This window comes from Saimiri boliviensis, chromosome 9 (assembly GCF_048565385.1).
Source record: "Saimiri boliviensis isolate mSaiBol1 chromosome 9, mSaiBol1.pri, whole genome shotgun sequence".
Lineage (NCBI taxonomy): Eukaryota > Metazoa > Chordata > Mammalia > Primates > Cebidae > Saimiri > Saimiri boliviensis.
The window spans coordinates 91,449,823-91,476,832 of record NC_133457.1 but is presented as its reverse complement, the minus strand read 5'-3'; the positions used below and the strand labels follow the sequence as shown (position 1 = coordinate 91,476,832).

At 47.5% G+C, this 27,010-nt stretch overlaps 1 protein-coding gene across 7 annotated transcripts in view; it reads right to left on the bottom strand.

The window, feature by feature from the left end:
- Nucleotides 1–418: 418 nt before the first annotated feature.
- The window catches only part of RASSF2 (Ras association domain family member 2), a 40,913-nt gene continuing 14,321 nt past the window's right edge, over nucleotides 419–27,010 (bottom strand). For all 7 annotated transcript variants that reach the window (XM_039479633.2, XM_010351826.3, XM_074406287.1 and 4 more), the window contains 10 exons: nucleotides 18,626–18,716; nucleotides 14,933–15,008; nucleotides 12,803–12,954; nucleotides 9,466–9,554; nucleotides 7,401–7,561; nucleotides 6,534–6,635; nucleotides 5,165–5,216; nucleotides 4,568–4,689; nucleotides 2,651–2,748; nucleotides 419–825 (listed from right to left, as the gene is read on the bottom strand). In XM_039479633.2, coding sequence (XP_039335567.1) covers nucleotides 756–825; nucleotides 2,651–2,748; nucleotides 4,568–4,689; nucleotides 5,165–5,216; nucleotides 6,534–6,635; nucleotides 7,401–7,561; nucleotides 9,466–9,554; nucleotides 12,803–12,954; nucleotides 14,933–15,008; nucleotides 18,626–18,684 — 981 coding nt within the window. In that variant the 5' untranslated portion in view covers nucleotides 18,685–18,716 and the 3' untranslated portion in view covers nucleotides 419–755. The remainder of the gene's footprint in view (nucleotides 826–2,650; nucleotides 2,749–4,567; nucleotides 4,690–5,164; nucleotides 5,217–6,533; nucleotides 6,636–7,400; nucleotides 7,562–9,465; nucleotides 9,555–12,802; nucleotides 12,955–14,932; nucleotides 15,009–18,625; nucleotides 18,717–27,010) is intronic.

The following is a 27,010-nucleotide window of genomic DNA, read 5'->3' as shown; positions in this document are numbered from 1 at the left end:
TGGAGGCAGAATCTACTTTTTATAGGTTTCCACGTAGAACATCACATACATCTTTGTCATTTAAAACAATCAAAGTTTCCAGTGTAAAAACATGGGGGCTTACTGCGTCTACCCCACAGATGATTTATCTTTTTATTTCCATCAGACTTCCCTCAAGATTATGTGGCTGTTATTTTGTTAATTTCCAAGGCTCTCACATTTACTGATCCTTGCAGGAATACAGGGAGAATTTCTACCAACATATAAACAATCCAAATGGTGAACCTGGAGAACCCTCTTCCCTTTCTAAACACAGGCAGACATGTGGCTGCTCCGTGGCACTTGAGAGGGGAAATCTTTCCTTCAACCTAAAAACCCCTCAGATCATGGTTCCTCTGATTTTCTGGCCCATAAGCAGCACATTTGCCAGGCTCACGGCTCTTGTGCTGGTTGCCTGGAATTTAATTACATGTGAAAGTATCAGGTAGGCACATGGATACGTACCATGTGTGCACACACATGCACACACACACATTTTGGGTCTTCCTTATAACCAAAATCAAAAGTCTTGTGAGTGGAAGAAGGGAGAGCAGGGATCCAGGGATGGGGAGCTGTCTGCTGACTTCTACATCCAGCTCCTGGTAGCAAATGATGGCTTGGCCGGAGCTGGGGAGGTTTGAGTCTAAATGTTTCCATGAAAAGAAAGTGCCCAGCTTCCAGGGGTTCTTATGGCAATGGCAGCTCCTGGCGTGCCCAGATCCCCTCGTTCTCGTGGCTCAGATTGTTGCTGGGGTCTCGGCTATCTCCTCTAGCCTCTGCCGAATCATCAGCCGGAGCACGGTGTACCTGGAGACAAGAAACAGGCTCAGGTGGCGAGCAGCCAGCAACGCACACTTCCCCAGGACCTTCCCGGCCACCCGGGTAACACCAAGGTCACAGCCGGTACCAGTGCAGTCAAGTGCTCTGCTCCTTTGCTTCCGTTACTGACCCCTGCCCCTCTTTAGCTACTTTGTTGCTTATGTTCATTCCTACAACACAATGAGAGAAAATAAAGAGGCCAAATCCAAATTAGATTATTTTCCTATGGTTAGAACATCTGGTCAAAAAAAAAAAAAAGGTAAAAAAATAACAACAGCAATAATAAGCATTCTACGAATTCAGTGGGTTTGCTTACTATGTCCAAGACACTATGCATAGTACTTCATATGCACAGTAGCTCATGAACCCTCACCTAGGCTAGATGATATAAAATTGCTAATAGTTGACCCTCTTGGGGGGGGGGGTCCCACAAAAATGGCAACTCCATATAGTCCAACCCTGTATCAGAACCTGCATTTTGCAGAAGAGGCCATAGCAGCTACCAGGCATGGAGGTCCATGGCTTGGGAGCAGTTCAGTTTTCCCATGACTTCCCTCAGCTATGGCACTGCAGATACATGAGTGGGCACTGTCATCCAGGGATAAATAGACATATTCCTTATGTTCAGGCCTTTGTGCTGCACAGTAAAAGCTATTTTTAAAGTTTCAGACAGAGTTGGCCGGGCGCAGTGGCTCACACCTGTAATCCCAGCACTTTGGGAGGCCGAGGCGAGTGGATCACTTGAGGTCAGGAGTTCAAGACCAGCCTGGCCAAATGGCAAAATCCCATCTCTACTAAAAATACAAAAAAAAAATAGCTAGGTTTGGTGGCACATGCCTGTAATCACAGCTACTGGGGAGGCTGAGGTGGGAGAGTCACTTGAGTCTGGGGGTGGAAGTTGCAATGAGCAGAGATCGTGTTACTGCACTCCAGCCTGGACGACAGAGCGAGACTCCATATAAAAAAAAAAGTTTAGGACATAGTAAGTGTTCAGTAAATGTTATCAGACTAGTTATGATCATCGATACAGTAAATCCAGCATTGGCTGTATTTTCCAGTGGCAACCATGAATCACTTATTCAACCACATCCATGAAAGGCAATCTCTTTTATGACTACACATGGCAAATAAATCACAAAATCCTCCCCAGAAAGCAGCTTTGTTTTTCAATCAAAATGCAATTTCCAGAAGAGAAATGTTATAAAGGGAGGAAAGGGGAGAAGAAAGGATTTTAGAGGTCAGTAGGGCAGGGTACTTCCAGTGTTAAGACAGCCTTCCTGAAATCTCTGGAACCTCCGGGTCTTGGTTAGCACTCCTTGCCCTCACCCCTCAGGCAAGCGGCGATAACACTCGGCCCAGGGACTGCACTACCCCTTGAAGTTACCCCAGACTCTGCCCAAGTCTTTGTAAATAATCCCTCCATCAAACACCCCTCCAAGACCCTCATCGGAATGAGCATCTATCTCCTGCTGGCAGCCTGATCATATACTTAAGAAACCAGAGCACAGTCACCTCCCCTACGTCTGAATCTAGACCCCAAAGAAATTTTAAACCAACACCTTTGCAGAGTATTTCCATAAGAGGGAGACAAAAGACACTTTGATGACACAAGAAGTAGAGAGATGAACATGACACTGTCATGCCCCCACTTGAAATCCAGATTTGTCAATGGGCAGCCCCCCCCCCACCGCGAAGAAAGCCCAGAGACCCAGGCCCGTGCAGCAGCTCAGCACAGTCCCTGCGAGGACCTAACAGAGGTCCCTCTGTTGAGGTCCAGGAGAAGTGCACCCAGGGCCCCAGAGGCCACGCTTACTTGCGCATCAGCTTCTTTACTTCCCGATCTTCTTCCTCCTGGAGCTTCTGAATGAAGCTTTTAAGTACCGGCATCTCAAACTTTATATACTGGGCCACCTGGGGAGAAAGAAGCTAGTCAGGATGCATGCCCTTCCCAGCATCACTACAGCTCCTTTCAGGGCCATCCTTATACAAGGCACAAAGCCTTGGAAAGTCTATTTTTTTTTTCTTTTTCTTTTCCATGATTTCCTTAAAGGCAGGAGCCAAGTCTCATTCCTCTCCAGGCTGGGAAGGAGTCTGTGATGGTCGCTTCACTTATGTGACACCATCTCATAACTTCTCATTTTTCATGTAATGCTTTCAGTTCACGATGAAGTGACACCAAACATATAAAAGCACTTTCTCTTGATACAGGAATGCAGAGAAAGAACTGAACCCATTATGTTTAATAAACCCCTTTGTTCTGCCCTAAGAGAATGGAAAGAACCAGGGTTCAGAATGACGAATTGGGTCTCAAGGCTCAAACAAGCATCCAAATATGAACTTGCTTTTGGAGAGGCTGTGGGTGCCTCTGGGGTGAGTTAAAGTTTAAAAAGGGCAGCAGGCATGGCGGCTCACACCTGTAATCCCAGTACTTTGGTAGGCTGAGGCCAGTGGATCACTTGAGGTCAAGAGTTTAAGACTGGCCTGGCCAACATGGTGAAATCCTGTCTCCACTAAAAATACAAAAATTAGCCAGGCGTGGTGGCGCACAACTGTAGTCCCAGCTACTTGGGAGTCTGAAGCAGGAACAATTGCTTGAACCAGGGAGGTGCCACTGCACTCCAGCCTGGGCAACAGGGCGAAACTCCACCTCAAAAAAAAAAAAAAAAATTAAAAAATGGCTTCCTTTCCCTAACCAGAATCCCCACCCTGCTCTATCAACTCTCCTTCCTGGGAGAAGTATACTTCTCTACCCTATTAATGTTGAGCTCGTCCATGTGACTGGCTTTGGCCAATGGAATGTGTGTGGACATGACACACCAAATCTGAGTGGAGGCTTCAAATATGCTTACATGATTTGGCCTGGTTTCTCACGCTCCACCATCTGCCATGAGGAGCACCCCTATGAGCAGTAACTACTGCCCCAAGACCCTGGGGCTCTGGATGAGTCACATAATGGCAGACCTGAACTCAACCCACACTTACAGTAGACCCATTGCTAACAGACCACAGAATCATGGGCCAAAAAGTCAATGTTTGCTGTTGTAAGCTATTAAGATTGGGAGATGTTTGTTACTGTAGCAAAAGCTGACTATTACATGGCTCACTTCTTGTATTTGTGTGTGTGTGTGTGTGTGTGTGTGTGTGCATGTGTGTGTGACAGGGTCTTGCTATATCTACCACCCAGGCTGAAGTGCAGTGGTGTCATCACAGGTCACTGCAGCCTAGATCACTTGGGCTCAGCTGATCCTCCCACCTCAGCCTCCCAAGTAGCTGGGACCACATGCACACACCACCATGCCCGATTAGTTTTAAAAAGTTTTTTGTAGAGATAGGGTCTCGTTTTGTTGCCTGGACTAGTCTCAAATCCCTGGTCTCAAGCAGTCCTCCTGCAGCAACCTCCCAAACCATTGGGATTACAGGAGTGAGCCACTGCAATCAGCCAACTGCTAACTTCCCAGCATTGCTAAAAGAGTGTTTGCAGACATTTCTCATCCCTCTCCCAGTACCCTAGGAAGCTTCAAGCAATTTATTCCTCCTATGGAAATCACTTTCTGCCTGGGCATTCCTCCAGCAACTCCCACCTTCAGCCTGGCTTCAAGAGAACCTGGTACTAAAGAACAGTAGTAAAAGGGAGCATTGGTCAAAAAGGTCATTCTATGCCCTAGTTGCAGGTGACCCAACCAAATCCCACCCTCCTGAGGACAGACCACCTGACCCAAAGGGGACTCACATCATAGGTGACTTCCTCCACCTGGTCCTTCTCCATTAGAAACACTTTGGAGACCTGCTCACACGGGCCCTGGAGGATTCGGGCAATCAGCGGGTAATCAGTGGTCTTCAGCTTCTGTTTCTCTGCAATCACACACAACCAGGGGCAGCCCTGAGTTTGGCCTGAGGCCTTTCTCACATTAAGTACTGGTCAATGTAGGGGTTCAAATGGATCAGGCACCTTAAGAGATGCCACTGTATAAGTCAAGAGACTAATTTATAAATGAACTATTCCATAGATGTAAAAAGCAACCTCCTCCCACTCCCCTCCCCGCAACAGTACCACCATGCCTCAAACCCCTTGGAGAATTTGGGTTTATCTGTCTCTTGAGAAAATCTAGGTCCTTTTTGAATAGCCAGTTAGGTTTAGGATTTGTTTACTGGCCACAGAAGGCAATCCCTAGTGGACTCACACAGCAAGCCCATCAGCCTTGAAAGCAAACAACATTTGGAAGTTTCCAAAACCCAAACAACAAGCAAAGGAGGCAGACGTATTTTTTTAACTTGCTATTTCGAGATAATTAGAAGTTTTAAAGTACACTGTGGCCTTCAGACTTACCACCACTCGTATGGACCACGTACAAGGCAAACTCTTCTGCTGAGTTCTCAATCTGAAGCAGAACAAAAGATACTTACTGAAAGTATCTGTTTAAACATCCCAACTCTGAGCCTTTTTCTCTTCTTTAACAATGCAAAGCTAAGTATATTTTAGGCTGTTTTGAGGGGAGAGCTATTTATCTACAACTCTCAGAAGTGATGAGAAGATTGAGAAGGCAGATGAGTTTATCAATAATATAGTCACGCGCTTAACCAAGAGGAAGCATTCTGAGAAATGTGTCACTAGGCGATTTCATTGTTGTGCAAACATCACAGAGTGTACGTACACAAACCTGGATGGCACAGCCTACTACACACCTAAGCCATATGGTACAGCTATTACTCCTAGGCTACAAACTTGTACAGCATGCTACTATACTCAATGCAGTAGGCACCTGTAACACAACGGGAAGCATTTGTGTGTCTAAACATACGTAAACACAGAAAAGGTACAGTAAAAAACAGATTATAATCTTACAGGACCACCATCATATATGTGGTGTATCACTGACCAAATGGGTCGTTCTGTGGCACATGACTAGGATAGATAATAGCTGTTGTCTATTGCAATATGCCAGGCATAGTTCTACAAGTGTTAAAGGTTTGAACCCATCTAATGCTCCTGACAATACCATAGTGAGGTCCCATTATCCTCATTTTACGATGATGAAGCAGAGGCAGAGACAAGTGAAGCTGCCCGCCCCAATTCATCCAACTCACAGGTGCTCAGTGGAGATCTGAAGCCAGAGCCTGTGTTCTTAGGTTGCTAGGCTACACTGGCTTCCGTTAAATATAAGAATACCTGGTCTCCAAGAGATTGTGGAAAACATAGAGCAACAGGACTTTAAAAGCACTCCTGCACTATAATTTACACATCTATTTAAGTATCATATTTCATATTTCATATAAGTAGGTTTCCCAACTGTGTCCCAGAAGTCAATCTTTGCACTGAGCCCAAAACCAGTCATCAGGCCCCAGGGTCCTTCTAAAGTAGCCAGTAGCCCATAAAGGATTTGAGAGCTGATGTTTCTCAAACTTTGGTAGGCATCCGAACCCCCTACAGGCTTGTTAGATGGCGTCCCTGGCCTGCCCCTCACAATTTCTGATTCAGCAGGTCTGGGGTGGTGACTGAGAACCTGAATTTCTAACAAGCACCCAGGTGATGCTGATGCTGTGGACCTTGTCTTGGATCATGAAGATCTAAAGAACCCAAGCCCTCTGCCCAGCATCCCACAAACCATACAATTCCCATAGCTCCCCGCACAACCACTCTAGGGGTCCCAAGGCACAACTGTGACCCTAATTGTGGCCAGCCAGCAAAGGGAACTTGCCTTAAATTTGTTGAGCAGAAGCTTCAGGACCTGTGGGGTGGTCATGGTGCTATTGATGCGGACGTTGGTGACAGAGCCATAGGCTGGTGTGAACACGGATGTCTGTCGATAGAAGGGGCCAGCTCAGGATGGGAGTGGGAACAAGGACCCAGTGCTAAAATCCAGGTGCGGTACAGGGCACAGTGACGGTACTCACAATGTACCCCCTGGGAGCCCTCGGCAGCCTGGCAAGCAGCAGGCTTTACAGACAAAGCAGCCCTCAGGGTTTGCATAATTCAGTTCATGCTCCACACTCACAAAGACCCTTCTGCTGGGACTTCAGCACAAGGCTGTCTCTGACCATTTTCCCACCATGCTCTTCTCTCCAGGGGTAGGATTTGAACAGAGCAAGAGGAAAGGAGGGGTCAGCTATCTCGGGCAGGGTTGGTGGTGCACTGACACCCCCAGGACTGAGACCTGCAGCTCTGCTTCGGAAGCAGCGCTGAGCTCCAGGAAAAGCCAGACCATACACCAACGGGGGGCACAGTGTGTAGGAAGAGGGTATAACATGGATTTTCTTGCAAGGGACTGAGGAGCTGTGTTTATGGGGTCTTCAAGGCTACAGCAGGGACTGCTTTATATAGCGCCACTGAATTCACCCACCACCCTAGGGGGGAACCCACAGGAGGACTCTGAGCCTTCTGAGCTGAGGTCCCTCCACCTTCAGGAGCCAGCAGGGCTTGCAGCCCACCCACAACCCAAAGACTAAACAGCAGCACACACTTGGCTTCCCAGGCATTGCACCACCCACCACATGGCTGTAGCCCTGAAGTGGCAGCTACCCAGGAAGGGGTCCTCCCCCTCCCCTGTCCCCCCCGTCCACTTTACCTTATGGTTGTAGAAATGGCCATTGATGGAGAAGCGATGGCGTCTGATTCGCCGCTGGTCACTAGGTGTCCTCACATTGCCACGGCGACGCACCCCAACATCACTGCGTGTGCGCATCAGCTGTGGGGTGTCCTCCTGCATGGGCTTCAGGCCCTTGGAGTCTGAGAGAGGAGAGGCAAATGAGTTGTCTGTCTAGACCTGGGACATGGCACATGGTCCTCTCTTTGTGGCCAGTGCTATAGAACCCACTGTCTCCAAAACCATATATTTTATACAAATAGTATTTTCTGCTGGGGGAAGACATAATGCAGAATTTACAGAGAAGCTATACAGTGACAAATTCAGACAACACTTCAGATCCAGACTCCCTGGGTTCACATCCTAGCTCCATGATTGTCATATATCACTAACCTCTCCGTGCCTCAGTATTTTTATATATAAAATGGGGATGATAATAATATCCATCTCAGAGGATTGCTAAGGGTTTAAATGAGTTGATACACATAAAGTGCTTAGACTAGTGCCTGGCACAGGCAGGTAACAAGATACTGCGGACGAACTCTGACACATGCTACACACGATGAACCTTGAGGATGTTATGCTCCATGCAACAGGTCAGTTACAAGACAGCAAATACTGAATGATTCCAGCTATATGAGGTACTTAGAGTGTACCTCATATAAGTGTACATCATATAACTGAGGTACACTCTAAGTACCTTCTAGGTACATTCAAAATTACAGTGACAGAGAATAGAATGGTGGTTGCCAGAGGCCAGAGGGAAAGGATTTGGGGAGGTATTAGGAGTTTAACGGGTACAGAGTTTCAGTTTCACAAGATGGGAAGCGTTGTGGAGATGGATGGTGGTGATGGTTTACATTATGAGTGTATTTCACACCACCGAACTGTACACTTGAAATGGTTAAGATGGTAAATGTTATGTAGCTCTTACCACAATAAAAAAAATAGAAAAAATAATGCTTAATAGAGCATACATATAAAAATATATGGGGTTCCCGTGGCCTATTTCTATCTTGTATGTATATAAATATAAAATATTGACATTAATCGTAAGTAGATTAATCTGATCTTATTAAAATATATTTAATCCATGTTATCTAAAAAAGATTTTGCAAACTGACAATATCTATGAAAATTTAAACCCAGAAATTCCACTTGAGAATCGTACGTGCTGACAAATGTGTGACATGACACATGTATAAGGCCACCGACTGCAAACTTGTCAGAGCAGAGACTGAAAATGACTTAACTGTCTACCAAAAAAGAGTGATGACATAAATTATGCTTTTTCCATACAATGAAATAATGCAGAGCTGTAAAAAAGGAGGAAGTTCTTCATAAATTTGTAAGGAAAAGTTCCCCAGATAAACTGATCCATGAAAACGAATGTGCAAAATGCTACCACTTGCAGAAACAGGGAAAGAAAAGAGACTACATCTGACCGGGAGCAGTGGCTTATGCCTATAATCCCAGCACTTTGGGAGGCTCAGGTGGGCAGAGCACTTGAGGCCAGGAGTTCAAGACCAGCCTGGCCAACATGGCAAAACCCTGTCACCACTAAAAATACAAAACTTACCTGGGATTGGTGCACATGCCTTTAATCCTAGCTACTCAGGAGGCTGAAGAGGGAAGGTCACTTGAACCCGGGAGGCACAGAGCCAAGATTCATGAAGAAAGGAAGGAAGGAAGGTAGGAAGGAAGGAAGAAGGGAGGGAGGGAGGGAGGGAGAGAAGGGAAGGACAGAAGGGGAGGGAGGGAAGGAGGGAGAGAGGAAATGGAAGAGGGAGGGAGGGCAGAAAAACTACATCCACCCATAAAGGTATGTCGATGTGTTTTGCCTATATTTGGATAGACTACCTCAGGAAGGATGTTCTTGGGATGCTTCTAGGTGGGTGGATAAGGTGGGTGACTTCATTCTCTCCCTTTGAATCTTGAAGCATATACATTTTAAATTCTCAAAAATAATTAACAGTTTATACCATCTACCACAGCGGTCTTCACATCGTTGGTCCCTAGCTGGAAGCACCTTTCCCCACACATGTACCTGTGGGGCTTGGCATCTGGTCACCCTCCGGCGGCCCATCCACCTCTGAGATCTGAACGTTGGGCACAGTCAGGGGCTTCAGGACGGTTCTGGGGGTGGAGAAGACAAAGGCGAGAGGAGAGACGAGTTTAACCCCTGTGGAGAGATGCCCCACACCCGCCGGACCCCACTCCTGCAAGGGGAGAACTTTGCTAGTGCCAGGCTGGGTACTGGCACACATCAGGTGATGAAGGGTGCAGATGGGCTGCGCCAAGCATCCCATGAGGCTGGCCCAGCTCCCAGGCCAAGCAGTGGGTGGAGCGGGGGGAGTTCTGGAGGGAGAAGATGTTCTTTTCCAGCATCTGCAGCAACACACGCATCCACTTCATCAAGCCCAGGATGGATACCAAAGAACAAAACCCATGTGCTGCCCGCACTGCTTCTAAGCATGTATGGGTTCTGTGGCTTATTTGGAAAACTCCAACAATAGCCATTTGTTTTGCAGGGTAAGATTCCAGTTCAGACTCATTGCTGTTGAAGAAATAACTCATAACTGCTTCTGGCGTTGAAAAGGAATGGAGAGTAACAGGTTGGCCACTACAAGGGCCGGGGCAGCTTTGGAAGGGACACTCTCAGTACTCTCAGGGTTGCAAGGATGGAGTCCTCAGCCAAGCTGAAGAAAGGGTTATGAGGAGGCAGTCCAAGCTGAGACCCTGGTTTGCCATCATAACTGGCAAATACCTTGTCGAAGCCAAAAAGGACAAAGAGAGCAGCTCAGAAAAACATTCAAAATCAACAAAGGATTTGGCTGGAAAGGAGAATCATATTTGACCAATGAGGACCAACCCATGGTGAGAAGAGCATGGGCTCCCTGGGGCCCAGGAGAGATAAACTTCATGTTCTGGGTAGGACTGTTTTAAGGGAGGACAATTAAAATGGAAACTGTAAAAGAACTTCCTACTGTAATTTAACTCATATACTTCTGAGCCACAAAATAGACCTGGCCAGAGCCTCTGGGGAGTGGTGAACCCTTGGCACCAAGAGCAGCCACTCCCCACTCCCTGATTTAAAGCCCTCACTCTTGCTGAAGTAGGAACTGGTCTCAGTATCCTTGGCTTTTTTTTTTTTTTTTTTTTGGCAGAGGTCCGGGGCAGAGTCTCTGTCACCCAAGCTGGAGTGCAGTGGCGTGATCTTGGCTCACTGCAATCTCTGCCTCCCAGTTCAAGTGATTCTCCTGCCTCAGCCTCCTAAGTAGCTGAGATTACAGTCATGCACTGTGCCCAGCTTTATTTATTTATTTATTTATTTATTTATTTATTTATTTATCTGTAGAGTCAAGCTGGTCTCAAAACTCCTGAGCTCAAGTGATCTGCCCACCTCGGCCTCTCAAAGTGCTAGGATTATAGGTGTGATCTGCCATGCCCAGCCTCAGGATCTTTCTACAGACAGCAGTCTAGGCATTCACTTTATTATAGCTGACATCTAAAGGACATCATTTACCATTCCTGAAAATTCTACCAAAGTATTTTTCAGGTTTCAAGAGTCAACCAAAACCAGCCTGATACCACAGAGAGGGGAGAAGGAGCAGGCGGAGTGAAAGAGCCCTTGGCAGCCCAAACCAAAGGCAGTAGGGCCAAATGAAATCTTCAAAGTCATCTCACTTAGGGAATAGAATATAAGTGTGGGGTCAGGGTCAGGCTGTGAAATGGACACAGCCATTGGAAATCAAACACAGCCATAATGCTGGGCATGGTGGCTCACAGCTATAATCCCAGCACTTTGGGAGGTCATGATGGGAGGATTGTCTGAGGCCAGGAGTTTGAGACCAACCCGGGCAACATAGTGAGACCCCATCTCTACAAAAAATACAAAACTTAGCCAGCTAGGGCCGGGTGTGGTGGCTCATACCTGTGGTCCCAGAACTTTGGGAGGTCAAGGCAGGTGGACAGCTTGAGGTCAGGAGTTTGAGGCCAGCCTGGCCAACATGGCGAAACCCCCTCTCTACCAAAAAATACAAAAATTGGCTGGGTGTGGTGGTGGGCACCTATAATTCCAGCTATTCAGAGAATCGCTTGAACCCAAGAGGCAGAGGTTGCAATGAGCCGAGATTGCACCACTGCAATCCAGCCTGAGCAACAGAAAAAAAAAAGACAGGGGGGTATGCACCTGTAGTCCCAGTTGCTGGGGAACCTGAGGCGGGGGAATCACTTGAGCCTGGGAGGTTGAGGCTGCAGTGAGCTGTGAATATGCCACCGCACTCCAGCCTGGGAAACAGAGGAAGACCTTGTCTCAAACAAAACAAAACAAAAACACAGTGATAGCGCTGAAAGCAAAGCAGAGCATGAAACCAGCAAAGTTAGATGAAACCAAAGAGCGTGAACCAGACACCTAGCGCCTATGGGGTGGGCAACAATTTTCCTCCTTAAATCCCCTTGGAAAGAAACCAGACCAGCTCCAGGGTTTGGCCACATAGTAGGGTTCTTTCAATCGTAGAGAAACGTAGATTTGGCCGTGGAGTTTAGCAAAGTGTTCAATGTGGCCAACAGACATGGTTTGGTTCTCATTTAAACCAGAAAAAAAAAAAAAAGGTCACTGTGGTTTTGGCCGAGAGGGAAGCATACTCCACCCAGGCTGGGGCCGAAGGCAGTCAGCATCAGCAGGTTTCAGGATGGAGCCAGGCTAGTCACTTGATCCTAAAACTCAAGCCCCAGAAAGACAATAAAGAGGGCGTTCAGTGGTGTATTCAGTGGCTTACTCAGCCATGGAGGATAACAACGGACAGCGCAAGTCTTCCCGGCGCTTCTGGTGGGGACTTGGACTCCCCACCATCATACCACGCCCTGGCTCCCCCTGTGGTCTGCAGGGAGCACACCCCTGGCTGATCTCGCTTGGCTGACTCTGACAGAGCCTAACATTCCTTTTCCTCTTCCAGTTTCCCCAACATTCAGAGAGCTTTGGTCAAAAGGTTCAAGTCGTAAATGCTTTGGAGCAGGCCATTCTGAGGAGTGGTCCCAGTGCAGAGGATGTTGGAGCATGGGGTGCCCTGTTAGAAATCTGCAAGCTGGGCCTCACCAGCCACTAGCAACTCCGCTTAGAGCTCTCCCTGAGGGAGGACTCGGTGACTCAGCAGCTCCCCTCCTGTGACCTCATCAGTGATTGTGGTGACAGGAAGGGGGCCCAATCACAACCACATCTGCCCCTGTTCCTCATTCCAAGCCCAAGGCAGGTGGAGAGTAAAGGCGGTAGGAGGAGGAACCAGGATCAGGGCTGGAGAGAAGAAGGCAGCATGTATCTGCTTGAGACACATAGAACCCCCAGGCATGCTGGTCATCTCCCGGCCCCAGCTCTCCTCACTCACCCCTGAGCCCCCAGGTTACAGCCAGAGTGCCAGGAGGAAGAGGACGGAGGGGGCCGAATGCGCTCATTGTCATCCTGCATCTGCAGGCGGATGGGCCGGCGTAGGCCCCAGGAGATGTTCAGGAGCCCCTCCACGATGAACTCATCTTCTTCCTGCCCACAAAGCAATGGGGGTGGTGAGCCCAGGAAAGTCCCCACAGAAGCCAAGACCGTGCTGAAGGACAAATGACACATTCTTCATATGTCCTAGCTGGGTGCCCCCAGTTTGTATTCACAGGATGGGGGCAGCTGCCCAGTTCACACCCCAGCTCGGAACACTTTCTCCCAGCCCTGAAGCTGACCTCACAGATCAGCACAAAAGTTGCCTTGAAATTCAAATACATATGTGCAAATTATAAAAGCATGTTTTTTTTTTTTTTATCCTAATGACTTTTAAAGAAAGCAGAACACATGTCTTAAAAGAAGTGAGACTAGCCTTGCTAACAGAAACAAGAACTGAATGCTTGAGTTAGCTACATCCCGTCCCCTACTACGGAAAAAGATGTCTCTTGAGCTATAACATGTGTTGAGCAATCCAACCTGGTGGTTGAAGGAAACTTAAAGCAACACTTCCCAAAGTTTATTCTACAGAACACCGGCTCCTCTAGCAGATGAACTGTTGTCTTTAAAAGGGTGTCAAGTGATCATGAGCTGGGAGAGGCTGTGCTAATCAGATTTCCTAACAGCAGACTGTCCCAGGTTCTGTAATAAACTAACAGGCTACATGACAACTCTCCAGCAGGTGAATAAATTTTGCAGGAGTCCCTAATTTATACTCAAAGGTTGCTGACTAATTAGAAGTTAAACATAAAACCATTCTAAGGCCTAAGTTTAGATGTTCTATCGCAAAGAACTGGGACTCATGACTATGAAATCCTTTAATCACGGAGCACTTTTAACAGGAAAGCTATTTAAGAACGAAAATCTGGCATAGCCCTGCTACTGATTAGTAAAAGCTTGGAGGGAAATCCCTAAAAGAATCAGCTCTCCTCTCCCTAGTCTCAGAAAAATCTTTCTGAACCCATGTTTTATGGGCTGATCAAGTGTCAGATCTGGGTCATGGCCACATCTTCAGGACAAGCCCCATACATGAAAATGACATCAGCCCAATGAGCAACTCACTTGGTCCCCAAAATCATCCTCAAAGAGGGAGGAAGGTATAAAAGAGGGCAGGAGAGACATGAAACAATTTTAGGGCACTTAGGAGTCTTGGGGAGAAAAGCTTCATGTAAACATAGGCAACTTACATGGCCTTCCCCTGGTCAAGTTGGGCATCATTATTTTACACAATTGTAGGTCAAAATTTAACCCAAAACAGGATTTTGTCTAAGTGGAGTGGTTTGAAGGACACGGAATAGGCCACTACATCCCATGCACGGTCCCCAAGCAACCTGCCCTAGCAGCTGAAATTCCACCATCTGTTATCTGTATCTATGGATTAAATCGACACAGCTTGATAACCTGAAAGTGTGTTTCAAAGGGCATTACACATATGGACCTTTTTATCAGTCAAGAGTGCTTGAGTATAAAGTGCTCTATCAGACTGCTTTATAACTCATCATCTATCTGATAACAGCCTTTAGAGAAATGGATACAGGAAGAGCAAGCTCACTTTCGGGATGGGGCCCAGATGAATAACAAAGGCAACCTAGGATGACCAAGTGTGGGGACAGGCCGAGTGCTACCATCCTGAGCTTGTGTGCTTTGCCCAGGTCACTGCAGTGATAGGACTTGGGCCCAGATGTTTAAACACAGAGGACTGGGGTTCCCGGATTGCCCGATGAGAGGGAGTCTGCCTGGGAGCTACCTGGAAAGGTCACTTCATGAAAGCTCCCTCTGGAGAATCTCCCCCATGAGACTGGGCTAGCCCAGCCACACATCTACAAGAATGTCTCTGGAACACATCTCTGAAACCTTCATCCTTTTTAGAATAAAACTGGGCCTGGAGTCTTCTTCCAAAGAACCCAAGGACTCTCACTAGCATCTTAAATGAGAAGCAGGAGAGGCAGGGATCTCTTGGGACCTCAGGGACCTTCAGACCCAGGACACATGGTGACAAGGCCAGTCAGGGCCTTCCCTGAAGACTCCTCACCTCCCGGTGCCGGAGCTGTAAATTCTGGCCTTCATAGTATAAGTTGTAGGTCTTCAGATGCAAGAGAAGTTCATTTCTTAGGAGGAAAAATACAAGAGATATAACATTATCAGCTGAAGCCACTTACTATGCAGTTGTTCCCTCTTTCACCTCTCACCTGGCCTTCGGTCACCCCACTTTGGGCGTTTGTCCACATGTACATACACACACATGCACACGCACACAGGGTTCTGCCGCCACTGCCCCATAACCATCTTCCCCCAGGATCAAAGTCAAGAGTGAGCACCACCCCAGAACAAGGCTGAATGTAAGGAGCAACTCCAGGGCGCCGAGGCGGACATTGGCGGCAGCACTCCCAAACCTAGCTGAATGAGCAGGTGTCAAGAAGCCACCGATGAACTGAGACAAGCACCTCAGAGCCCACAGACCGCGATTCTCCTGCCTGGCTGTGGCCTCTTCTCCCTCAAGCACGCTGTGAGTGAGGAAAGGACAATAACAAAAAGCCTGCACAAGACTCAGAAGCTGGCCAGGCGTGGTAGCTCATCCCTGTAATCCCAACCCTTTTGGAGGCCGAGGCCAGTGGACCACTTGGTTAGGAGTTCAAGAGCAGCCTGGCCAACATGGTGAAACCCCGTCTCTACTAAAAATACAAAAAATCAGCCAGGCGTGGTGGTGCACGCCTGTATTCCCAGCTACTCAGGAGGCTGAGGCAGGAGAATCACCTGAACCTGGGAGGCAGAGGTTGCAATCAGCTGAGATCACACCACTGTACTCCAGACTGGGTGACAGAGTGAGACTCTGTCAAAAAAAAAAGAAAGTAAGAAAAAAAACAGGAAAAAAAAAAGACTCAGAAGCTTCCAGGCTATTCAGAAGCTAAACAGGACAGGTTTGAGCTACAGTAACCTATGCTTCATAGAGATGACCTCATCATGTGTTTAAAAACTTGCAAACTCCCATCAACAGCAGAATGGGTGAATAAAGGAAGCAATAGCCACACAACAGAATACTATCAGCGAAGAGAATGCGAATGAACTACACGCCTGTGGATGACTCTCATGGGAATTATAAGATATGTGCTTTTTCTTAAATCTAGCTTCTTTCACAAAAAAGCAAAAAGAAAGACACAAGAAAAACATATCATATTCCATTGATACAAAGTTCAAAATAGGGCGTTAGAATTCAGGATAGTGGTTCACCTTAGGGAGTAGTGACAAGAAGTGGACATGAGGCGGCTTCCAGGCCCTGCAATACTTTTTCAATTCATAAAATTAGGGCAGGGAGCAGTGGCTCATGCCTGTAATCCCAGGCCTTTGGGAGGCTGAGGTGGGCGGATCACGAGGTCAGGAGATTGAGACCATCCTGACTAACACAGTGAAACCCCATCTCCACTAAAAATACAAAAAATTAGCCAGGCATGGTGCCAGGCAGCTGTCGTCCCGGCCACTCAGGAGGCTGAGGCAGGAGAATCGCTTGAACCCAAGAGGCGGAAGTTGCAGTGAACCAAGATCGAACCATTGCACTCCAGCCCAGGTGACAGAACCGGACTCCATCTCAAAGAAAAATAAAAAATAAAAAAAAATAAACCCTTAGAAACTCACCCTCTGAAGTCTGGTTCTGGGCTTCCTTAGCCACCCGGTTTTCCAAGTGGCTGCCGTAAGTCCAGCTCTACTGCAGATGGCCAGAGAGGAGGTTTCACCTTCTTTTTGATCAGGGAAATCCCTCATCAACCCTGAGAATGCACGAGTCAAGTTTCATCTAAAAGTGGGTGTTTTCTACTCCATGTGGGATGAGGGGGAGAGGGGTGGAGGGGGTCAGGGTTGCTGTGTGCCTTTGTTTAGTCTAAGGTAAGAGTTGACAGAGTTCTGCCCCTCTGAACCCAGCCATTCAGTGGAGAGATTTGGGACCATGCCAGGAGTCAAAACCCACTGGAAATGCCAAGAAACTCCTGACAAGTTAAACCTAGATAGATCAGCATGATTCTATGCAAGCTGAAATGAATTCGTGGAAAATGCGATTCCAAATAACCTAAGACAAAAAGCTGTTTGGTACTTTTGAACACACAGATCTGAAACTGGGAGAGAAAATCACTGGTTGGTAGAAGTCCCTGGGGATATCTGCCCATAAAGAGATAAGAATGGTCAGATGTTACAAAACATGTTCACGCCTGTAATCCCAGCACTTTGGGAGGCTGAGGCGAGTGGATCATGAGGTCAGAAGATCAAGACCATCTGACTAACACGGTGAAACCTTGTCTCTACTAAAAATACAAAAAAATAGCTAGGTGTGGTGGCAGGTGCCTGTAGTCCCAGCTACTTGGGAGGCTGAGGCAGGAAAATCACTTGAACATGGGAGGCAGAGGTTGCAGTGAGCAGAGACTGTGCCACCTCACTCCAGCCTGGGCAACAGAGTGAGACTCTGTCTCAAAAAAAAAAAAAAAAAAAAAAAAGTGTCAAGTGTGTCTGAGGACTTAAAACAATTTAATCTCAGATAAATTAAATGTTTAATTAAGATAGAGAAATCCTAGCTGGGCACAGTGGCTCACGCCTGCAATCCCAACACTTTGGGAGGCCCAGGCAGATGGATCACTTGAGGTCAGAAGTTCGAGACCAGCCGGACCAACAAGGTGAAACCCTGTCTCTACTAAAAGTACAAAAATTAGCTGGGTGTGGTGGCACAGGCCTATACTCCCAGCTACTCAGGAGGCTGAAGCAGGAGAATCGCTTGAACCCAGAAGGCAGAGGTTACCATGAGCCAAGATGGCTCCACAGCACTCAAGCCTGGGTGACGGAGGGAGACGCCTTCTCAAAAAAATAAATGAATAAATAAATAAAAAGAAAAAGATACGGAAATCCCTATGCTGGACATAAAAATATGTCCTTGAACTTCTAATTCAAGGGTCTCTAATTTTCCATTAGCAAAAAGCCTGAGCTTAAGAGCCTTTAGTGCATAGAAAGCAATTAAATTGTCCCCTTCTATTCAGAGGCACCTGTGCCAATTTTAGCCAGAACCAGAGCAGCCCAGGGACACGCTACCCCAGCCAGGACTCCCCGGGAACACCACAGACAGGACAGAGAGCAATGTCTAAGTCTGTTCTGGCTGCCGTACCACACCCTGGGTGGCTTCTAAAGAACAGAAATTCACTTCTCACAGCTCTCTGGCCAGGAAGTCCAAGGTCAAGGTAGAGTCGGTGTCTGATGATAGCTCTCTCCTCACAGACAGTGCCTTCTCACTGCGTCCTCACACCGTGGAAGGAAACACAAGCTCCCTTGGCCTCTTTTATAAGGGTGCTTAGATCTAATCAGAGCTCAGAGGTCCCAGCTCTTATACCATCACCTTGCCGTTAAATTTCCACATAGGAATTTGGGGGGGGACACAAACATTCAGAAGATAACGAACAGCCACCAGCCAACTCCTCCTCCTAGAAGCCTTCCAGGACACCACACCTTTTGAGCCCCCAACAGTCTTGACTTCCCGTTTACTTCCCCTCCAGGCCGGGCTCCGGGGCATGTTTTTATCTCTGGCAGCAGCCCTGATGCTCTCACAAGCCCAAGTTCAGCTTGACTCCTTCCCACACACAGGAGCCCCGCCAGTCTGACACACAGGGGAAGCCCCTGCCAGTGGCTGCCGTCCACCCCCAACACCCCAGCAGGGGACTGGCCACTGAGGACACAATACTCCAGCAAAATGTCTTACTTGGAAATGTATTTATCTTGTCCACATGGGACTAGGGACGTTTGGTGACTGTAATCCATTCTTCCTTTCTCTTTTCATCGGAAGGAGAGGCCTGTATTTGGAAGGAGAAGACAGACGTTTAAGTCAGGTTGTATCCTTGGGAACTGAGCAGATCTTGGGGTGGAGAGGGGGCACAATGCTGGACACCATGGTTCTCCATTCCTCCCCACCCAGATCCCGGCTAACACTGACCCAAGGCTATGAGAGGCAACACTGCTGACTGCTTCCTCGGCTGGCCACAGCCTCTGAGAATAAACATCCAGAGGAAAGACAATCCAAACACAAATGTCCCAACTACAGAGCACACTGACACCCTTGCTGGTTCCAAGGATGCCTGGTGAGTCCTCCTCTCTGAAGAGACCGACTCAACACAGAGTAGACCTATCTCGGGGACAGCCTGATTGTACTGAAGTCTGCTGGGGATGGGTAAACCACCTAAAAATGCCCAAATGCAGCTGAGCCCGAGAAATCACAGCATGTGTCTACAGTTGCCACTAAAATATAACAATATGAAAGACAATTTAATTATAACAATACATTATAAAAACACAGGTAACAAAACTATCAGTCCAATTTTGTTTAAAATCTATGTAAGTATAAAATATGCATATACATACACACATTTACATGTATAAATATTCAGATCAGTATTATATGTCAGGATTCTTAACCTTGGCACTATTACCATTTGTTTTGTTTTGTTTTTCTGAGACAGAGTCTCGCTCTCTTCGCCCAGGCTGGAGTGCAGTGACACAATCTCAGATCGCTGCAACCTCCATCTCCTGGGTTCAAGCGAGTCTCTTGCCTCAGCCTCCTGAGTAGCTCAGATTACAGGTGCCTGCCATCATGCCTGGCTAACTTGTGTTTTAGTAGAGAGGGGGTTTCACCATGTTGGCCAGGCTAGTCTCGAACTCCTGACCTCAGGTGATCTGCCCGCCTCTGCTTCCCAAAGTGCTGGTGTGAGCCACCATGCCCAGCCACATTATTACCATTTGGAGCTGGCCCATTCTTTTTTTATTTCTACTTGTAGAGATGGGATGTCCTTTTGTCACCCAGGCTGGGAGTGCAGTGGCATGATCATAGCTCACTGCAGCCTCAAATCCCTGGGCTCCATCGATTCCTCCCCCGCCCACTGTCTCAGCCTCCCGAGTAGCTGGGACTACAGGTGTGCCCCACCACCCCTGGCCTTGGACTGTTCTTTGTTGTGGGGCTGTCTTGTGCATTGCAAATGTTTAGCAGCAAGCAGCATCACTCCAGTGATGACAACCAAAACTGTTGCCAGACACTACTAAGTATCCCTGGGGCAAAATCACATTATTTACAATAGCCAAAAGGTGGAATCAACCCAAGTGTCCGCTGATGGATGAGCAGATAAGCAACACGGAGGAAGCATCCAACAGAATATTATTCAGCCTTCAAAAGGAAGGAAATTCTGACACATGGCAGAACATGGGTAAATCCCGAAGACATTATGACAGGCCACACCCAAAAAGAAAAATACTGTATGATTCCACTTTTATGAGACACCTAGAGGAGTCAGAATCAGAGATTGATTCTGTAGAATTGCGGTTCTTCAAAAAGTGGAATGGTGGTTGCCAGGAGCTGGGAGGAAGGGGGAATGGAGAGTTGCTTAATGGGTACAGAGTGTGCAAGATGAAGAGAGTTCTGGAGACAGAAGGCCATGATGGTTACACAACACTGAAGGTACTTCTTGCCACTAAACTGTACACTTAAAAATGGTTAAGATGGTAAACTTGATGTGTATTTTACCATTATATACGTGTGTGTGTGTGTGTGTGTGTGTGTGTATTTTTTTGAGACAGGGACTCACTCTGTCACCCAGGCTAGAGTGCAGTGGTATAATCTCAGCTCACTGCAGCCTCGACCTCCCCAGGCTCAGGTGATCCTCCCACCTCAGCCTCCTAAGTAGCTAGAACTAAAGGCATGTGCCACTATGCCCAGCTAGTTTTTTCCATTTTTAGTAGAGATGGGGTTTCGATTAAATGAAGACTCAAGCAATCTGCTTGCCTTGGCCTCCCAAAGTGCTGGTATTACAGGTGTGAGCCACCACACCCAGCCCACAATATATTTTTTAAGTGGAGGAGGAAGACATAGATGCCAGTATTATAGTGACAAAATGTGAGAAGGATTGGACCTTCTGGAAGAAGGATCCATCATCTAACGGACATGAACAGCCTCTAGAAGCTGGAAAAGCAAGAAAACGGACTCGCCCTAGAGTCTCCAGAAAAGAACACATCCCTGTTGATACCGTGATGTTAGCCCAGTGAGATTCATGTCAGACCTTTGAACTACAAAACTGTGAGATAATCAATTAGTGTTGGCCAGGCATGGTGGCTCATGCCTATAATTGCAATACTTTGTGAAGCCGAAACACGAGGATCACTCGAGGCCAGGAGTTCAAGACCAGCCTGGGCAATATCAGGAGACTCCTGTCTCTACAAAAAAAAAAAATTTTTAAGTTAGTTGGATGTGATGGCAAGCATCTGTAGTCCTAGCTACTTGGGAGTCTAAGGTAGGAGGATTGCTTAACCCCAGGAGCTCAGTGCCGCAGTGAGCTATGATCATATTGCTGCACTGCAGCCCGGGCAACAGAGTAAGACCTTGTCTCTAAAAAAAATAATAAAATAGCTGGGTGTAGTGGCTCACGCCTGTAATCCCAGCACTTTAGGAGGCCGAGATGGGTGGATCACCTGAGGTCAGGAGTTCGAAATCACCCTGATCAAGAAGGTGAAACCCCATCTCTTTAAAAAAAAAAAAGAAAGAAAGAATAATAAAATAAGGCCAGGCTCAGTGGCTCAGACCTGTAATTGTAGCACTTTGGGAAGCTGAGGAGGAAGGATCACTTGAGCACAGGAGTTCAAGACCAGCCTGTGCAACACAGGGAGATCTCATCACTACAACAAATACATACCTCTGGTCCCAGCTACTAGGGAGGCTGAGGCAGGAGGATAAATTGGGCCCAGGAATTCAATGCTGCAGTGAGCCACAATCATGCCACTGCACTCTATCCTGGTTGAAAGAGTGAGAACATCTCTTAATTAATTAAATAAAATAATAAAATTAAAATAAATTAGTGTTGTTTTCAGTTACTACGTTTTGGCAGCTTGTTACTGCAAGTGACCACGGGCTGATTCCATTCAGAAAACTGAGATGCTACCAGCGGACCCGAAAGTGGTACCCTGGGAATACAACGCATCTCTTGAAATTTTAAATTTTATTTTATTTTTTTACTTGTCCAAAAAGGAAGAATAATCTGATCATGAAAACCGGAGTACACACGTAATACAGAAAAAGAAAAAAAGGGAAGTCAGGCTAGTGAGAAAGCTTTTCTTTTTTAAGTGATAGTGACCCATAACTAGGGAGTGCCCCTTTTTCTACAAAGGTGCCCCTTCTACACATGTGTAAATTGACACATTCAACAAGCATTTATTGTGTGTCTACAATGTATTAAGCATCGTGCTTCCCGATGGTGGCACAGCAGCCAAGGAAACAAACCAGGCATGTGGAGGAGGGGAATGCGGGGGGCAGAGGGCTCTGTCAAGGGAGGGTGAGTGCTATGGTGGCCAACAGGAAGGATGCCTGTGGGTGAGCGCAGGGTCCTGGGGGACTTTCTGGAGGCGGAGACCTCTAAATGGAGACTTCAGTGTTGGCAAAGATGAGGGGTAAATGGGTCCAGGCAGAAAGCGCAGGCATCTCAGAACTGTGCGAGACAGAGTGGCACCAGCAGAACCCAGGCCTGGTGAGGAGTCTGGACTTCAGCTGGTGGGCGATGCTGGGCCATGTGAATGTGAAGGATGAAGAACGGTCCCCAGAGGTACCCAGGTGCAGACCCTGGAACCTGTGAATATCACCGTACATGGAAACAGGGAGTCTGTGGATGGGATTAAATGAAGGATCTTGACATGAAGAGACTATTCTGGATTATCTGGGGGGCCCTAAATGGAACTACTGGTGTTCTTATAAGGCGGAGGCTCTGCTGCACACAGCAGAGAGGAGGTGACGGGACAGCAGCAGCAGAGGGAGAAACGTGCAGATGTCGCACTGTGGACGAAGGCGGAGGAGGGGGCCACAAACCCAGAAGACAGCTCACAAGCTGGGAAAGGCAAGGATACGGATTTGCCCCAGAGCCCCCCAGTGCAAGCAGAGCCCTACCAACCCCTTAGTTCTGGGCCAGCGAAACTGGCCTCGAAACTTCTGGACTCCAGAATATGAGTATTAAATTTCTGTTGTTTTAAACCACCAAGACCAGCGGGGCGCGGTGGCTCACGCTTGTAATCCCAGCACTTTGGGAGGCCGAGGCAGGCGAATCACAAGGTCAGGATATCAAGACCATCCTGGCCAACTTGGTGAAACCCCGTCTCTACTAAAAATACAAAAATCAGCAGGGCGTGGTGACGAGCGCCTGTAATCCCTGCTACTTGGGAGGCTGAGGCAGGAGAATTGCTTGAACCCTGGAGGTGAAGGTTGCAGTGAGCCAAGATCACGCCACTGCACTCCAGCCAGGGCAACAGAGTGAGAATCCATATCAAAAAATAAATAAATAAACCACCAAAACCTTAGTCATTTTTTTTTCAGCAGCAAGAGGAAAACAAGGGGAATTCCAAGGGGAGGGATAAGATCTGATACACGTTTTTGAAAGGTCACCCACCCAACGCCTTGCTTTGTGGACAAATAATCTGGGAGAAGAGTTGCCAGGGGGACCAGTTGAGAAGCCAGAGCCTGAGTTGGAGAGACAGAGTCTAGAGAGTTTGAAGAGGTAGAGGGAAGTCGTGAGGCGTTAATGAAATTTAGGGAAAGGGAGTGCTGCTGGATGAAACGTGAGGTGACAGGCAGAGTCTTGGCGATGCACGGGCTGCTGGTGAACCACAACGTAGGCAGAGGTGCCACCTTCGGGGTCACTGATGCGAGGACCAGGGCTGAGTTTCAGGCAGGCCTATGGAAACTCCCGGTGCCGATAACCAGAAGTACAGCAGGCCTGAGGCCCAGGAGAGCAATTCCTGGCACGTGAGGTCAAGGGAGGGGACGAGGGCATCGGGAAAGAAGAGAGGGGGCAGGCCCAAGGGCAGGGCTTTGATGAACCCAGTGGGTCAGCATGGGCAGAGGAAGGAGTCCCTAGAGAAAGAGGAAAACAGGAGACATGGTACCAAGGAAGCCCAGGAAACAAAGGGCCTTGAGAAGGAGGCCAAGGTCGGCGGAGCCGGGAGCTGGTGGCTGGAGCCCAAGGAAGGGGAATCTGAGCAGCTTCTGATTTAAGCCACATAAAGGTCATGGGGGAACTCGGCCAGGACTAACTGCACAGCCTGGCTGGAGAATGGTGCCTGCTGTCGGCAGCCCTTCTCACTCAACGCTGGAGTCTTTCTTCAGCCAGAGGAAATGTTATTCTCTTTCTTTGGTTACTTTCCTTTCTTCCTCCCATTCTTGGTTCCTTTCCATTTTTGAGACAGGGTCTTGTTCTGTCACCCAGGCTGGGGTACAGTGGAGCCATCATAGTTCACTGCAGCCTCAAAATCCTGGCCTCAAGAGATCCTCCCGCCTCAGCCTCCCAAAGGAACTACAGGCACAGGCCACTACACCCAGCTAATTTTTTTTTCTTAATTTTTCTTTTATAGAGACAGGATCTTGTTATGTTAACCAAGCTAGTCTTGAACTCCTGGCCTCAAGTGATTCTCCCACCTCAGCCTCCCAAAGAACTGGGATTACAGCAAGCCACTGCACCCGGCTCATTCTGGGTTCTTCTGCAATCTCTTCATCTCTTCTCTCTAGCACTAGCCATCCATCCATGCCAGCAGCTACCCTTCATCTCCTTGTTTTTCTCAGAATTCTCCAACTAATCTTCTAATTCACCGATTGAATTTTCTCCAGGGCTCTCTCTTTTATTCTTTGCCTCCAACATAATCCATGATTTGGTAATTGAGTTCTGCATCTGACCTGCTCTAAAGACAATTTTTTTTGATACCATGTCTTCTTCAATCTACTGAGAATACCAGTTAGAGAATTTCATTCTTAAGACTATTTGGTTCTACAGAAAAAAATAGGAAGAGCAACGAAACAATAAACATATAGAAATAGATCCAAATATATCTGGGATCATAGACTGTAAGCAGCAGTTCTAAATAGCAGGGGAAAGGTAGCTTAATTTTTTAAAATATCACTAGAGCATTGGCTGGCCTTTGGAAGCGGGGATACAGGGAAGCTAAATTGCTTCCTTACTCCTTCCCCCAAAAGAAAAAATCTAAACATTAAAAAATGAAATGCTGAAGACATTAATACCCACCTGTGAAAATTTTAAACTTCTGTTTAGAAAAAAAAGTACACTACACAAGTCAAAAAAGCAAATTAAAAACTGGGGAAAAAGATTTACAAAACATAGGGCACCCAGCTAATGTCCTTAACACACAAGGGCTTTAATGAATTGGTAAGAAGGCTGGGCGCAGTGGCTCACGCCTGTAATCCCAGAACTTTGGGATGCTGAGGCGGGTAGATAATCTGAGGTTGGGAGTTTGAGACCAACCTGACCAACATGGAGAAACGCCATCTCCAAGAGTATGGTGGTGCATGCCTGTAAGCACAGCTACTCGGGAGGCTAAGGCAGGAGAACTGCTTGAACCTGGGAGGTGGAGTTTGCAGTGAGCCACCTCTCCAGCCTGGGGAACAAGAGCAAAACTCCACCTCAAACATAAATAAATAAATAAAATCAGTAAGAAAAAGGTCCTATGCTCATTTATAAAATGGGCAAAGGACATGCACGATAGTTCACGGAAAAGTCAATACAAGTAATTAATCAATCTGTGAAAAGGTGTTCAACTTCCCTCTTGACCCTACTTTTTACCTACCGACTGACACAGATCAGACAGTGTGTTTGTTGGCCCCGACTGTGGGATTTTCTAGGGCACGGCCACTCTCTACCTGTTGGGTGATCTCACCAAGGCCATAACTGTAATTCCAACCTAGGGGCTCATGTTGTCCCATCTTTGTCTATGGCCAGACTTCTCCCCACCTTTTTTCTGAGACGAGTCTTGCTCTTGTCACCCAGGCTGGAATGCAATGGCACGATCTTGACTCACTGCAACCTCCACCTTCCAGGTTCAAGCGATTCTCCTGCCTCAGCCACCCGAGTAGCTGGGATTACAGGCATGTGCCACCCCCAGCTAAATTTTTGTATTTTTAGTAGAGATGGGGTTTCACTATGTTGGCCAGGCTAGTCTCAAACTCCTGACCTCATGATCTGCCCGCCTCAGCCTCCCAAAGTGCTGGAATTACAGGCCTAAGCCACCGCACCTGGCCTCTTTTTCTTGCATTTACATGTCTTGGCAAAAGAGTGTTAAGAACATATTTACATAGCCTTCCCCATAGTCCAACTGAAATTATAGGTAGGTGATTCTAGGACCCAACCCCTCTTTTGCCCCACTCAGGGCATCTGCAGCTTTCTTCACAAACTTTCCAACCACCCTCACGCAGCACTGGCTCCCCGCAGCGAAACGAGGCTGCATTCGCATCCACCGCAAGGCAAACAGAGGCAGCAGCAGCAGGACTTACAGAGGGCCGGAAATTCACAGTTAATTCTGCTTGTTCTTAAACAGAGCATTGTTCCTCACACAAGGAAGGTCAGAGGAAGATGGTCTGTGGAACAGGAATGTGGATTCAACTGGACACTTCCTTCGAGGGTGCCTGCCAGTACCTGCGGCCTTGGAGACACGGCCTCGCTCAGCTGGCTGGCCGCAACGCTTCTGCCTCCCCTGTTATTATCAGGACTTTATGGAGCTCTCCTGGGCCCCAAAATGCCTTGTAAGAACTATTTATGATCATCACTTCCCACAGTGCCTTGGGAATACAGACTGATGGTTGTCATGTCTTATAGGTGGGAAACTGAGGCAAGGAGGAAAGAGGGGCTTCCCACATCAGCCAGTATCTAAGCACAGAACCAAAACACCTCGTAATCTACCACATACAGCAAGAAGAGGGGTAGAAAGGAGACAAGAAAGACGGGGCAGATTTTACACACATCTTTTTCTTTTTTTGAGACAGGGTCTCATTCTGTCACCCAGGCTGGAGTGCAGTGGCACAATCACAGCTCACTGCAGCCTTAACCTCTTGGGCTCAAGTGATTCTCTCACCTCAGCCTCCTGAGTAGCTGGAACCAGAGGTGCACACCATCATATCTGGCTAATTTTTTATTTTTTGTAGAGATGGGGTCTCACTATGTTGCCCAGCCTGGTCTCAAACTCCTGGCCTCAAGCAATTCTGTTTTAGCTTCCCATAGTGTTGTGATTACAGGCGTGAGCCACCTCTTCTGGCCCCAAACTCATTTTTAATGTGGAACCGCTC